Below are 16,013 nucleotides of genomic sequence, written 5' to 3' on the forward strand. Positions count from 1 at the left end.
TTTGTAGTTCAGTATAAGATTTTTTTAAACTATTTTAATCATTTCTTTTATATTGCGCAGAATACAGTTCTGATCAATTATAGTGATTTTGAACATAGCTACCAACTTGTACGGTCGATGTTAAAATATTTTCTTAATATAGCAAGAATGTTTCAGTCTACAAAGCTCGGATTTTAAAATTTCGAAAAAAATATTGGCACGAAAACAAATTAATAATTCTAAATCTTTCCCTTGTCCGTACAAATTGTTCCTATGCAATTTAATAAAAAAAATATATAGAGATGACATTTAACTACGACTTTTTTTTAACTGGTAGAAATCAGCTGCGAGGAAAGCCTCCAATAATCGGATATACAGGGTATTAAGTTTCTAATCGTCTAATTTGTAATGTTGGTCCCAATTACCTGAAAATAAAATGTTTTTGATTTCTGTTTTTTTTAAACAGAGAGAGAGAGAGAGAGAGTTTAATAGTTTTTTTTTAAGTATTTACAATAGAAATTGCATAGTTATAAGGTTGTCATTGCATAGGTCAAAAGTTTTTCAATACTTAGGAGCAATATTATACAATATTTTTGAAATAGAAATGTAATGAAAACGTTTTCCTCTATGATTTATCATATGAAATAAACAAAACATAATTATTTAAAATTTTAAATTGTGTGATCATTTCAAGGAATTAAATGAATATAAACAAGTAAATAAGCGTTAAACAAATAAATACATGTAAATAAATAAGTGTAAATAAATAAATGAATACACACAAATAAATAAATGCAAATCAATAAATGTAAATAAATAAATGTAAATAAATAAATGTTAATAAATAAATGTAAATAAATATAATTACCTTAAAAGAAATTTTCTTTAATGCTGCTGAAAATTTGCTTTTACATTAGAAACCAGTGCAAAAATGAATTTAGTTGTAAATTATAATATATTCTTCAGTTTAATGTATATTTTTTATTACACATGTGAATAAATAAGTAAATGTAAATAAAAAAATAAGTGTAAATAAATAAATGAATGTATGTAAAGAAATGTAAATAAATAGATGTAAATAAATAAATAAATAGATGTAAATATAAATAAATACATGTAAATAAATAAATGTAATTACCTAAAAATAAATTTTCTTTAATACTGCAGAAAATTTGCTTCCACTTTAGAAGCTAGTACAAAAATGAATTTAGTTGTAAATTGCAATGTATTCTATTGTTTAATGCATATGTTTTTGTTAAAAATATTGTATAGTATTAATATTTCATAGTTTGAAACTGAAAAAAAATTAAAGAATCAATTTAGTCTTATAATTTACATAATTTTGTTTACTATTAAATTTATAATAGCATTTCAACTAAAAAAGATTAAAAAGAATATTTATTTAGCTTTTAAAAGGCACTGCTAGGGAACTTGAGTATTGATTTAAAATATATCGAAAAAAGCTTACAGATTGAAGGCAAATTTAAAAAAAATCAGAACTTCTTCATTTTTCCTAAAAGTTTTTGGAGACACTAGGAGTTTCGAGACATCCTTTCTTCTCTTCCTCTTTGGCTTAAAATGCGCCTTAATAACTTAATATATTCGAAGGATTATAAACTGGAAAATGTCAATATTCAAATTTTGAATAATTGCGCTACACTTATTAGAGCAATGAGTGAACCCAGTATTCTTTTAAAAAGAGTTTCATTCCGAACAAATTTTCTAAATCGGTCAGACTCATAGCAATTCTTCATCGATTAACTTATAATTCGACCTGTTTACATAAATAATTAAATTTTTTACAGAAAGTTGGCAGATTTAATTCATTTTATAGAATAGTTATAATATTATTATAAATTGTTACTTTTTTTTGTTTAAAATTGTCATTTGTTATAAACAATGTTCTATCATATTTAAAATTTTCTTTTTTTTTCTTTGAAAAAAAATTATGCAAAATCAAAAAAAATTTTCAAAAATTGATGGATGTCATTTTGCTTAAGTAGGTAAAAAATTAAAAAGCGGTCTTGCCTGGGTTCATACGGTTCTTAAAAATTAAAGACTGGTGTTATTATATACTGGTGTTATATTCTGATAAAAAAGCTGCGAATTTCTTTTCATTAGCTTTCCTTTTTAAATCCAAAATCAGATTTCAAGACTAGTTATGATCATTTGGAATTATTAAGCGTTGTGTTGAACATGAACTTTATAAATGCATCTTACTTTCCTAATATTTCTTTCACTCTTTGAATTTTTTTAAGGATCATATGAACCCATAGGTGTTGCAAATTTATAATTATTAGTTTGCATTTCTGGATTTAAATTTAGAAGCCTCAATGTTTGCTTTGTGTTTTTTCACATCGAATAATTATAACTTTGCGTTGGTGATAAAAATTCTTAAATAGTTTTAGTCCTTCAGGTTTGTTACCACTTTTTAAATTTTTTTAAGCACCATACAAATCTTAATTAAAAACTAATTTTTGAATATATGTTGAATATTAATTGAAATAACGTTAGTAAATTACTTTGCTAGTTCAAGGTAGAGAAAATTTAAGGTTACTAACTATTAAAAAATTTTGTTCTTGGCAAAAATTAAATTTTTTTCAAAAAATAAGTCTTAAGCAGTCCTTACTTTGCTTGAACGAAATATTTTAGAAAAACTCTTACAGTAGCTTTTATGTAGCACAGCAAGTTCTAGTATTAACTTCTTTTAAATTTATTATATTTTGTTTTGCACCTATAGTGTAAATTTGTATAAAGACACGCATTAAGGACAATTTTTACAAATTCACCCAAAAAATGATATTTATCATTTTTTAAAAATATATCATCGAAACATTTTAGAATAATTTCTGGTCCATAAATGTGTATAAATAACATCTATTAAAAAGATGCTAATGATATGACTTTTTTCCCCTTAACAAGCCTATTAATAGCTAAAATGGTAATTAAGCTTGATATGGATTTTTCATTTTGTGTCTTATCAGGCCATAAAAATGGCCTTTATTTTATGGCCGTACCTGCTGCGACGCCAAGACCTACTTTAACTAATATAAACGAGTGTTGTCTCCGTTCTCTCTGACATTAATAGATGGCGAAAAACAGAAGGACAGGTTGGCCAATCAGAAGAATAGGTTGTTCCTCAAAGTAATGGATGGCTCGCAAGAATCAATTATCTTGCCAAATATTCCACGCCACTGATGCCAGTGTAAAGAGTCTTTCGAAATAGGTTTCTTTGCGGTCTCCATAATCCTTTGGGATGTTGATGAATGCCTTGAAATTTCTTTTTTCTTTTTCAGGTCCTTGAAGAGGTGGGATAGGTCCTTGAAGAGGTCCTTGAAGAGGTGGGATATCACAGAAAGAATTGAATCGGAGTTAGAAGGATGACGAAGAATAAGCTCTGGATTGTCCCGCAAACAGTTCTGCGCACGCCATGATAACCAGTAATGAGTCTGTTTGGAAGTGTGCGTCTGTACCACACTGCGAGAGTTCCTGGGAAAGATTTGAACATTTATGTTCCTTTTTTTATGTACAAGGCTCTGTGGTCCCTATGGTGGAAACCTGGAACAACATATGACTGGCTTTAGAAAGAGACATTACACATTTAAAATTCTTATAGTCACCATAATTAAAAACCGTTTATGTAATGGATAAGGTTTAAAAAAAGAATAAGGTATGCTTTATGCGATGTAGACTAAAACAGAAAAAAAAACGTGAATTAATTAACTAATGAAAGTACAGAAATGGACATCCTATAGCTTTGGTTCTTTGCACAAGAACGTTCCCCAGGGTTTAAACATCAAATGATAATGGAGAATTGCTGAGAAAAACGCATCCAAAGTGGTTTAGCCAATAGGAACAGGGGGATAAGATTGGAAGAGATAGTAAAAGAAAGAAGTAAGAAACAGATGTGAGGAGGTTTGGCGAGATCTCCAGGGTGAAAAAGATTAAAATTTCTGTTCTTTCGTTGGTGCTTTATTTATTTATTTGCTTTAGTCGTTTATGTAATATTTAAGAATTTTTTTTAATTTGCATTCCCACTTATCATCTCGCAAGTGCCAGCTTCTTACAAAATGTTTTGTCTTGCATTCACTCCTTGCAATGCCTTTCCCCTCCTCTACCTTTGCTAGTTCAACGGTTTCTTAAGCCATATATCTCTAGATTAAGGTGATCAGACGATCTCAAATCTTGAGGACAGTCCTCAAATTTCATTGATTGTCTTCAAAAACTAATCAACAATTTGAGTCACTGATCAATAATTTCAAACTACACTATTGAAAGCACAGAAATGAACATAGTATAGTTTCGGTTCTATACACAAGAGCCTTCCACTATGTTTAAACACCGAATGATAATAGGGATGTCATAGGGAAGCATAAATCTATTAAAAAAGATTAAAATTAGCAACTTCTTTTAGCATATTTTTTACCCAATAGGTGCTATTTGAAGGTAATTTCAAAGTCATAGTAGTGCTATGAAACTGGGCAACTGCAGCACGAAGTGGCCCCTATCCCGTCCATCATGAATTTGTTTTACAGTTTGTCTTAACACTGTGAGGTCAGCTGTCCGTGTGGCTGTTGCAAGTGATTGCAAACGTTGCAAGTACCGCAGAAACGTTTCACTTTGACTGAGAACTGTTTCATTGAAGTTCATGAAGTGAAGTACCCTATAATGAGGAACTCATCAATCAGGTGATTTGTGAGTTCTGAGATGACGAGTCCTTCACGTTAGCAGACATCTTTTTTCTTTTCTTTGCCGGCTGTTCCTCGTTGCTTTTATGCCGTGATTCGGTTTTGGAGATCATGGCTTTCTTATTCGGCTCGGTTGTTGTTAGCTAATGTTGTAGTCTCTGGTGAAGTCGTAGCTATCTCCATGATTATTTCTTATTCTGAGGGATTTTTCTCACGCTTTGGTTCTGAGGACAGAATTGTTCCAGCAAAATGGTCTTTTAGCTCTCTCAGGAATTTCGAAGTCAAAAAGCCTCCTAATGGTATTTGTAGATCATTCCCAATTAAATCCATATTTATCTTCATAGATGGTGCACCGGGTCTTATATAATCTGGTTTTTCCCAGTTGGGAAACAAGATGGTAAAGAGGGACAATAGTCTCTCTTTATTGGAGTGTAAGCCATCGTCTTTCCACCACGGCCTAACCGTTGTAATGACATGCTAGCTCAGAGTGCAGTTATAAACAAGCTTACTTTGCGAGATTCAAAATCTGAATGCCGGAGAAGGTCCTTGAAGGATAATAGATTCAATGAGGAAAAGAGACTTTAATATGAATACATGTATTCACATTAATGTGAGGTCATGTTCCGAAAAATGTAACATTAGCGTACAAACCATATCCGTTAGATTTTAATCCCTGATTAACAAATTAAAAGTACCCTATAATGAGGGAGAAAAAATAATTTTAAGCATAGAAAAGCGAGTTTAAGTAAACGTACAGTAAAGCATGAAGTTTCCGAAGAAGTAGATTCAAAATATCAAAATGCAAACAAATTAAGGCAAGAGGGGAAGAAATCTTGAAATAATTTGTTCATGTTTTGTTATCTTGAAAACATTTTTATCAGTACTTGAAAATTCATGGTTTGCTTTACATTTACTTAAAATCAATTTTCTTAAAATTGAAATTTTAAAATATCATTATAGAAGAAACAGAATTTGAAATGGAAAGTTCGATTCCACCTCGAATGACACAGGCTTGCACTTATCTGGAAACTATTAAGAAGTGGTAGCAATATAAAGATGAAAAATTATGTATCATTAGTCTTTTCACTACCATCATGTGGGGCTACTTTGTGCAGAATTTCGCAGTTTTTGAACTTTGACATGTAAAAAAACTATGTTAATTCAAACTTTGATAAAATTTATCGATATTATATTCATAACTGGACTAAGACGAGTGAATTTGATCAATATTGGCATTATTTGTATGTAATATTTACAAATAATAAGACAAAACATACCTTACACAAAGTAGCCCCCAAGTGGGGCTACTTTGTGCAGCGATAGGAATTCAGTTTAATAATCATGTTTTTAGTAAAATATTGATATAAAATTGTTAAAAAAGTTAATTGTTGACATTTTTAATAACAAAAACATCAAGATATGTAAAGATATTAGTTTGAAAATAATTTTCAGCGTTAAAAAACCATTTTTTATAAAGAATTTTTTCTTAAAAAGAATGTTTATTTCAAAACATTTGAGTTTAAACAAAAGGAAACCATATACATTTTTGAACATTGAAATGGATGAAATTTCAAAAATAATAATTATTACATATTCATTAACATTTATAATATTGATAAATTTGAACATAACATGCTTGAATGAACATGACAGAACTTGCTCTTCAGTTTCTGTCAAAATCACCTGATGTCCTATAAAATATATTTTTATGTGTTAAATCGTTTGATTAATTCATTAGAAAAATCTTTGTAGAAGAAAAATAATAGTTTACCAGGAAGTTTCACGTGTTTCTTGTGAATTTTATTAGAGATAGTATTTCTGTGGATTTTGTACTTCCGAGAAGCTTCTGCAATCGACATACCACCAGCAACTGCTTGCAAACATTGTTGCAGCTTTTCTAAAGTGTAATCACGGTAGTTTCTCGTTCCAGGTATTTTTTTATAACGTCTGACCATTTTTCTGTCGAAAAAAAAAACGAATGAAACTTTGCACAAAGTAGCCCCAAAGTGCATTTTTTTTCATTTTCCGTTTATTTGTTATTAATTTTCAAATTTTTTTAACGCTAACATGATATAATTGTTTATTAATATATAAATAAAAAATTTTGCACTTACGACAATTGTTTTATCAACGTCTTTGCATTTCACAGCTAAAGTTTCCACGCACACTTTTCGACGTCCGACGTTCTCGGAAAGTTGTTGACATTGGATAAACAAAACACACTCTGAGATTGTTTTAAAATTCGAAAAAATGTTTGTAGTAATAGAGGAGACTTCTATCTTCAAATTCCAAAAATTTTTAACGTGATAAAAACATAATACTGAATAGCAGCACTTGAAAAGTGCCAAATTCGAATTTGCACAAAGTAGCCCCACATGACGGTACCAAAATATTTCAATGACACAAGCCCGAAGAAGGAATCAGACGTTTTGATTTTTAATACTAAAGGGAAATCTAGTTTTAGGAATAGTTTGAATTCTTTGGAACAAAATGGACGTGGTTCTTAGGTTAAGATTATTTAAGAGACTGAAGTTTAATTTACCTGACTTTGTTGTTCCTCTTCCCTCCTCTGTACCGCCATCCAGTAGTCGTAATTGTCTTGAAGATTTTTAGTTTGTTGACAATGGACAACTTTTCTTCTCACTCTCGAAAGTGGCTGCTTCTTTTGTTTACCACCTGCAATGCATTTCTCATAGTACTTTTTATCTTGCGACAAATTCATTTTATGGAAATAAAATTGTTTAGAAATGTGAATTTTACCTATAATTATTTCTTCTACCCGTCTTGGAAGATCTAAATCATCTTCTGATAATTCTTCTGCACCTATAGCAATAAAAAGACAGGAATATCGAGGGTGTTCTTTAATCACCACTCTTAATATACATTTTAAGAATACTTTTAAGTAATTCAATATAAGATAGGGATCGTCCCAATACACAATTAAGCCTAATTTAACTGTGTAGTTAATTTACGGATCCATAGATGGCGGCACTAAAATATTTGTTAATACACAATTTTATCTTCTACCATTTTATCTATTTATCTTTCGCTATTATATACTTGTTCGTTATATTGCGTCATATTCGCACATTTTTAGGCTGCTGCGAATTTTTTTTCTTTGGTGGTAAATTAAAGCAGAATTTTTTGAAACTGAATTTTAAGAAATTTTTTTATTAGAACTCAAGAGCTTAGACATTCTTCCTAATGACCTTATGAATAGTTTGTCTAAAGTAAGAACTCCCCTAGATAGCGCCTGGAACCATGGCGGTGACTATGGTCACGAGGTATAAATATTTCAAGTAGGGGTTTGGGGTCATTGCATACTAGGACAGGTTTTGGCGAGAGAAAGGGAATCTTTTTCTTCGCCCTATTGTGTTAGCTCTAGAGTGAAAAGAAGCTACCCTACCTGAAATGCGCTATTCTTGTTCCCACAGCAGCAGACGACCTTAGACTTTGTGGCGGGAGGAGTTCTTACCGTAGACAAACTGTATATGTCTGTTTAAATTGCTGGTGTTTATTGGAGGACAAAGTTCCAGTTTATTAAAAAATAAATACATTGACTTTACTATCATTACGAAAAATATTTTCGGAAACTTCGGAGTATCCGTAGTAGTCGGATTCTCTTAATTTGTGATGTATATCTGTCTAAATCCTTAATAATTAAAAAGAAACATAATTGTTTATTGATTGGTTACATTTTATTTTTCATAAATTTATTATTTCATTTAATATAAAAGGCATATTTTAAAAAATTATTTTAATAAAAATTTTAGCCTGTTGATTTGTGCCATTAAGTAAGGTAGCAAGCAAGTAAGGAATCAAGTAAGCGAGTAATACCATGATACTTCAAAAATGAACGTTTTTTTACAAGCTACGAAATGACCCCTTTTGGCTGTACAGGTATTTCTATGACTGTTTATTTTAATAATCAACATAAACGCATGAAACTTTAATACAGTATACATAGAAACAGTTTGGGAAAGTAAAAGAAAAAAAGCTTCATAGCTCACACGTATCTTTAAAAACAACATGAAATATAGCAAATAAGTATCAACAATGACCCCAACAGCGCTTCTAGTGCTAATAATATAATCTATAAAATAATGCAATACAGTACAGTACAGTACACTATAATATAAAATAATACAGGAATCGATCAAAATAATGGAAAAACTTATGTACTAACTCTATGGAAACAATTTTTCTCTCAGCATCAAATATTTTAGAAGATTTGGCAAAAGTGTTGGCACAATTTGAAACATTTAAAGCTTTTAGATTAGAAATATCATTTTTACCCATGCAAAGATGGGATTGATTTCCTTTTAACTTTAATACCAACAATATTGAATTTATTTCTTAGGATTGAAATATTTATACAAATATATATATATATATATTTTAATTATTGTGCTATTGAAAAAGATTATCAGTTTTTGAATGCCATATGGGCAACAATAGATAAATCATTCTATAGGATTGCATAGCTGCCAACTTGTACGGTCGTTGAGAAATAATTTTCATTGTGGTAGGGAGCAACATTAGCGTTTTGGCGTATTAAATATTGAAGTTTAAAGTTTCAATTTTTTTTTTAAAAAATTACCGCGACGAATCATTACTTTAAAAGATATGTATCATTAATTTAAAAAATGTAAAATATATGTAAGATCTATTGGTTAGTTATGCTTATAGATGCCTTACTAGTTTTATCTTCAGAAAATTCTTCCCAACTTAATTGTTGTTTTACTGCCACTTTGTGAAATCTTTTTCAAGTTGGCAGGTAAGAGATTACAATATCAATACAAGAATGCTTTTTGGATTATAGTACTGAAGGAAATAAGCTTGATTTTGGTTGATGCAAATTTTGCATGGTTAAAAATGAACCATTTCTAAAATCTTGAAGCGCAGGATCTTTCAAACTGTACCAACAGTTTTGCCATGTAAAATTCCCCAAAACATTTGCTATTAAAAGAAAGATTGTTTCCATCATGGAATAATTTCGAGTAAAAAAGCTTACTTTGATCGTGTGAGAGCCGTACCCATACTCCAGGAAGAAGGGCTGCTTCAGCATAACTACGACATAGAGGAGCTACAAGGTGTCCAATGAAGGATTCCTGAAGTTTGGCCAGTTGCGGCTTCTCACGGTCCATGTACCGAGAAATAGGAAAGCCTAAAGATCTCTCTTCGTCTCCCTGAAAATTCAACAGAGATGAAATAATGTCGATTAGGAATTGAAGGTCCACAACCTTCTTTTTACTTAAAGAAGCTATTTTAATATGTAAAAAACGAAAGAAAAGACAAAATTGAATATCTACTATGAGTTTANTGGACCAATCAGAGGTTAGCGCTGATTTCCAGCTGACGGCGTCCTGTCCTAAGAAACCAGGCCTTGAGATGAAATAATATTAACCAGGAAACTGACCAAAAATATTGAAGGTCCACAACATAATTTTAATTTTTCTTTTTACTTAAAGAAGCTATTTAAATATGTAAAAAACGAAAAAAAAAAAGAAATTTTTTTAAAATTGAATATCTACTATGAGTGTATGGACAGTTAAAACTGTATAAATGGTTCATTATGAATGCTACTGTGAGTGACTGAAATCGGTGGTTGTTGCCTTCCACCGGTGAATGTTGACAATCACATAGTTACTCTGATAAATGTCCGAAATATATACTAGGTTTAGTTAAGTGCCACTGCCCGGTTTGCATTTGCCCGGTATATATTGCATTAGAGTTTTTTTAAGATTCAGTGCCACTGCCAGGTATACATTTACCCGGTATACCTTACACCAATGAGTTTTTGAAGTTAACTGCCACAGTGCGGTATGCATTTAACCGGTACTCTGAACACTGGTGTTTCTCCTAATCTATCCGCAGAAGATATTAAAACAGCGAATAAATATAATAACATTAATGAATACATTAATATCAAATGGGATATAACATATATTTCGTACTTTCACCAAAGTGACCATGTGATTGTTGACATTCATCGGTGAAAGTCAACATTCACTTGATTTCGGTCATTCACTTTAACATGGATGCTGCAATTTTTTGACCAGCAAACAATAAAATAATTGTAAGATGCAAAATTGATTGGTCAATTTAATTTGCATTGCAAGGAGAAATAGTAACTTAAAATCTTAGAATTGCAATAAAAACAGAGCTGAACAAATTTCGTCTAAGATGTCCTACACCATGTTAAACGTGAAAATAACACTGGCGAACAGTTTCTTTTTTGTTTTCTGTAGCACGATGTATTTGAACGGATTTTAAATATTTTCGCGTAGCTGATATAAAATATGAAATCAGTTTTTCTCTGCAAGCTATAGTTCTTATGCATTTTAGTAATATATTCCTAATCAGGATTTTTCGAAATTGAATAAATAGTAAGCATCTCCACCTCACTGCTACGTCGGGAATGGTAGGAAAATGGCGATAATACATTTTAGCTTAAGGTGCGTTAGATTAAGGTCATATGTTTTTTGTATATGAACCTATACGTTCTTTATTAACTAGCGCATTCTAACAAAAAAAAACTAAACTAAAATTGCAATTTAGAAAAACATAAGGCTTAAGCTTTTCAAGCGAAACAATTTCTGAATTTAAATTTTGGATTTCGATCGAGTTTCAGAATTCGAATTTTGGTTTTTGGTTCAGAATCGAACTTTTTTATTTGACCATGATATAGACATTGGACTAATTACTGAAAACCATGTAAATTCTGGAAATAAACTTAGCTTCGTAAAATATAATACCTATAAGACAATTAATTGTATACCTATGTATACAATTCAGAGTAGGCGGACCAGCGATCATTGCAAAGAAATCACTAAATACTATTCTATACAGCACTGATACAGGCGATGGATATGAAGAGACTTCTATACTTTTATATTTAAGTAAGAAAGACTTCCTGAAAATTAGTAGCATATATAATAGATCCACCTACACCATCACTAAAGAACTGCTAAATGCATTGATACCAAATGATATGAACTGTATTATAGGTGGGGATTTTAACTCTAAGAACATCATTTGTGGTTCTCGCGTTGATAATCACTACGGTGTCAAGCTTCATGAAGTAGTTAAGGATATGGACCTTATGGCAATAGCTCCAACTGAACCAACATACTTTCCTGTCAATGGTCAACATCAACCGGACTTACTTGATTTTTTCATAGTTAAACAATAATATCAACTTTGGATGCTACACTGCCACTGAGTTATCTAGTGATTATGTTCCGGGGATTGCTGTCTTACAATTAAATTCCTCAAATATCATAAAAAAGAAAAATATTGATAGGGACCTATTCCATAATATTCTTGCTCTCCAAAAATAATATCAAATACCAGCAAATATTGATGATATTAATAATAATATTGACTGTCTCACTGATGATATCCAAAAACCTCTCGAAGAATCCATTGCAGAAGTACCCACTACCGACAACTACCAAAAATTGCCATATAATATAAAAGAAATGACAGCATATAAAAATCATATTAGAAAATTACGGCAAAAGAATAGGAACCCGGAAGATAAATTAGAACTAAATAGGCTCATAAAGAAAAATAAAATTGTGTGTACGAAATTTAGAAATGAATGCTGGCTTGAGCAAGCCTGAATACAGATGATAGATCAATTTGGAGAATGACCAAATCACTAAAGTTCATAGAAGCACCTAATAAACCAATCATTAATGATGACAACAACGTTTACAGCAATCAAGATAAGCTAAATATTTTTGAAGACACCATAGAAAAGCAGTTTACTTTAAATAAGTTTACAACAAACTCTCAAAATAATATCAATTCTAGTATGGAGTACCATAATTACTTTAAAAATAGCAACAGTCCAGACATGCTTGATAAAGTGACTAAAAATGAGTTAATTCAAAATATTAGAAGACTAAACAACAAGAAAACCCCTGGTGAAGATCACATTAACAGCAAAATAATAAAACATCTTCCGGGAAATAAAATCAATGAAATCATCAATATATGCAATTCTTGCCTGATTAAGAACTGTTTCCCAAACGCTTGGAAAAATACAGTAATAATTCTGTTCCCCAAGCCTGGCAAAGATGCCAGAATGCCTGAAAATTTCAGACCCATCAGCCTTCTCCCAACATTGGGGAAAATATTTGAGAGAATTATACTTAACAGATTAGAATCTTTTTTAAATTTCATACCAAAAGAACAATTTGGCTTTCGTAAAAAAATATTCACAACAAAGCAACTGGTTAGACTTATAGATTTTATAAGTGATGGATTTTATAAGAATGAAACCACAGTATTACTCATTTTAGACGAGGCCAAGGCTTTTGACAGCGTCTGGCATGAGGATTTAATTCGCAAAATGATAAAAAAAAATCTATCATTTGATTTGATAAAAATTCTAGACTCTTACTTAACAAAGAGAGTTTTTCAAATTCGACTAAATCGGGAGCTCTCAGGAAAAAGACTGATTAGAGCTGGAGTACTGCAAGGCAGTATATTAGGCCCAGTTCTTTACCTAATATATACAGGTGACATCCCAATTAACATCAATAAAAATAATTACTTAATAGCTTTTTATGCGGACGACACGGCAATTGCCATGCGTTCCAAATCAGCCCTTCATAAATCTTAATAAACTTATGCCGCCCATATAAAAATGGTGCGTTGATAATAAGGTTGCTATAAATACTGATAAATCCAATTTAATGGTTATTAGAAGAAAAAAGAGACATATAAATATTGATAGTAAAGTTAGCGTCTTCAATAATCAAATTCCAATTACAAGTAAAGCAGATTACCTTGGCCTCTGCATAAATGATAAACTAATATGGAACCTCCATATTGATAAAACTGTAAATAAAGCAAATGCAGCGTATAACTGCATTAGACCGCTACTTAACTCTAACTCAGCACTTCCACTTAGCCTAAAAAGGCTACTGTATCTTCAGTGCATAAGCCTAACCAAATTAAAAAACTAGATATAGTTCTGAATAAAATTCTCCGACGTATTATCGGAGCACCCTTCTACCTACCCAACTCTTCTATTAGAAATGACTTAAAAATAGATAGTATTAGTGAATATATAAGCAAGTTAAATGCGACTTTCTATAAAAACGCACAAAACTCAGACCATGCAGATTTCAACGAAATCCTGGACAAAATGTTTAAATTTTTCCATCACCTAAAGACATCATTACATTTTTATTATGCTAGAATAATTTGTTAGTCCACGTGGCCTGAAAGCGAGACAGAAAAGAGAAAAAAAAAACTGGTAGTAGAACTATTTCAACAAAAGATAATTTTCGAGAGAAGTAAATCTACTCTTAACAATAAACAATTCACTGCTATTAATTTTTTTCTCGGTGAAAAGCAATTGTATTTGTAAATTGTATCCGTTAAAAAATTTGGTTGTTATGAATATTTTATTATTCCNTTAGATAGTATTAGTGAATATATAAGCAAGTTAAATGCGACGTTCTATAAAAACGCACAAATCTCAGACCATGCAGATTTCAATAAAATCCTGGACGAAATGTTTAAATTTTTCCATCACCTAAAGACATCATTAAATTTTTATTATGCTGGAATAATTTGTTAGTCCACGTGGCCTGAAAGCGAGACAGAAAAGAGAAGAAAAAAAAACTGGTAGTAGAACTATTTCAACAAAAGATAATTTTCGAGAGGAGTACATCTACTCTTAACAATAAACAATTCACTGCTATTAATTTTTTTCTCGGTGAAAAGCAATTCTATTTGTAAATTGTATCCGTTAAAAAATTTGGTTGTTATGAATATTTTATTATTCCCACAAAAAAGTTATTTGTTACCAGTTTTTACTCTTTTCCGTCTTGATATATAAGGATTTTCAGCCCTGACGTGATCCATTTAGAGCTGGCGACAAAAAAGCATTAATGTTTCTATCACTGAATCAAATATATTACATAAAGAAAGAAAGCCGGGATAGCCTAGCTGGGAGGTGTTAGAGTACTCGGTACATGTACAAGACATGTACATGTACTCGGTACATGTACATGTTTAGTCGGCTCATGTACAAGAGGTCGGGAGTTAGATCATCGCCAGTCGAAGGTTCCCCGCTTACTAAATGACGGGGGCACGTTAAATCTGTCGGGTTACAAAGTCCTCCAAGTTTCCATAACAAATCAATATCTTTGGGGAAACTGAATCACAGATCGATCATTCTCTGGTTCTGGTCAAAATTACGATCTGTGAATGAATGAACGAACTGTGACGTGTGTGTGGATTAAGACATATTCTTGGCCATAGATAAAGCCACTGAAAAACAAGAAACAATGCCTCTGACTTAAATTCACTTGGTTTTACCAAGCAGGCTTGCTGGTATTTGACAAGTGTCATTAGAAACAACAACACAAAGAAATAAATTTTTGTTCTTTAGAATTTAAAGGATTCAAATCGAGCAAACCCTACTTGTTCATAGAACTCTTCTGCAATTCTATGTGTCCATTGCATATGCAACTGTCGACACTTGCAAGGACCGTTTATGTCTGATAGTTTTATAGCCATTTGCATCACCAGTAATCTATCAGCTTCACTGGCCCAATCGAGAGGAGGGGATTCTTCATCTGACATCTATAAGAAAAAATTATCTTAGCACAATATAAAGATACGACCAGCATTTAGATAAATAATCCCAAGAAGCTGAAGCACTAATATAATTTCTTTTATATAACTGAAAAATATGTAATGCTGATGCATATGCAATGCTTCATTCGCTTCAAAAGTATACAAATGGGAAATAATAGTCGAGATGTTTAAAGCGCTCAAAAATAGGCGCTCATTTTCAAGACTTACCAGAAGTGAATGAGAAGAAACAAAAGTAATTTGAAATATAAAACGTAAAGTTGCCAACGAAAAATGGAAAAAAATAAGGTGAGAAATAAAATTATAAAAATCACAGTAGTCGAGAGAGGAAAAAGATTAAAAACAGAACAAGAAAAACTACAGTGACCGAGAGGAGTTAATCAGATTTTGGAATCTTGTTTTATTCATATGAATGCTGATTCCCTGGTTAACGATATTAGTATCTGTTTCGTCCATTCACTTCTGGCAAGTCTTAAAAATGGGCGTCTATATTGGAGAGCTTGAAATATGTCGACCTATATTATTAGTTTATATATTTTTAATGTGAATTAACTTTTTAATCAAGTAATAAGTTCGTCAATCCATCAGATCTGATAGTTAACGATCATGGTCTCAGTTAAGTTGTTCACACGTACTATCTTAAATAACATTAAAATGAGTTTTCAATTTTAATATAGGTTGATTGATAATCATAATTAAAGTATGCAAAAAGTTAATTGTATC

General features: G+C 31.2%; 1 protein-coding gene across 1 annotated transcript in view; it reads right to left on the reverse strand.

Annotated features, from left to right (window-relative positions):
* Nucleotides 1-2,940: 2,940 nt before the first annotated feature.
* The window catches only part of LOC107457273 (cGMP-inhibited 3',5'-cyclic phosphodiesterase 3A), a 57,039-nt gene continuing 43,966 nt past the window's right edge, over nucleotides 2,941-16,013 (reverse strand). The window contains exons 11-15 of the mRNA XM_043047595.2: nucleotides 15,117-15,278; nucleotides 9,682-9,856; nucleotides 7,428-7,490; nucleotides 7,210-7,343; nucleotides 2,941-3,537 (exon numbers count right to left, since the gene is read on the reverse strand). Coding sequence (XP_042903529.1) covers nucleotides 3,502-3,537; nucleotides 7,210-7,343; nucleotides 7,428-7,490; nucleotides 9,682-9,856; nucleotides 15,117-15,278 — 570 coding nt within the window. The 3' untranslated portion in view covers nucleotides 2,941-3,501. The remainder of the gene's footprint in view (nucleotides 3,538-7,209; nucleotides 7,344-7,427; nucleotides 7,491-9,681; nucleotides 9,857-15,116; nucleotides 15,279-16,013) is intronic.

The sequence above is a fragment of the Parasteatoda tepidariorum genome, chromosome 5, assembly GCF_043381705.1.
Source record: "Parasteatoda tepidariorum isolate YZ-2023 chromosome 5, CAS_Ptep_4.0, whole genome shotgun sequence".
In the NCBI taxonomy this organism is placed as follows: Eukaryota; Metazoa; Arthropoda; class Arachnida; order Araneae; family Theridiidae; genus Parasteatoda; species Parasteatoda tepidariorum.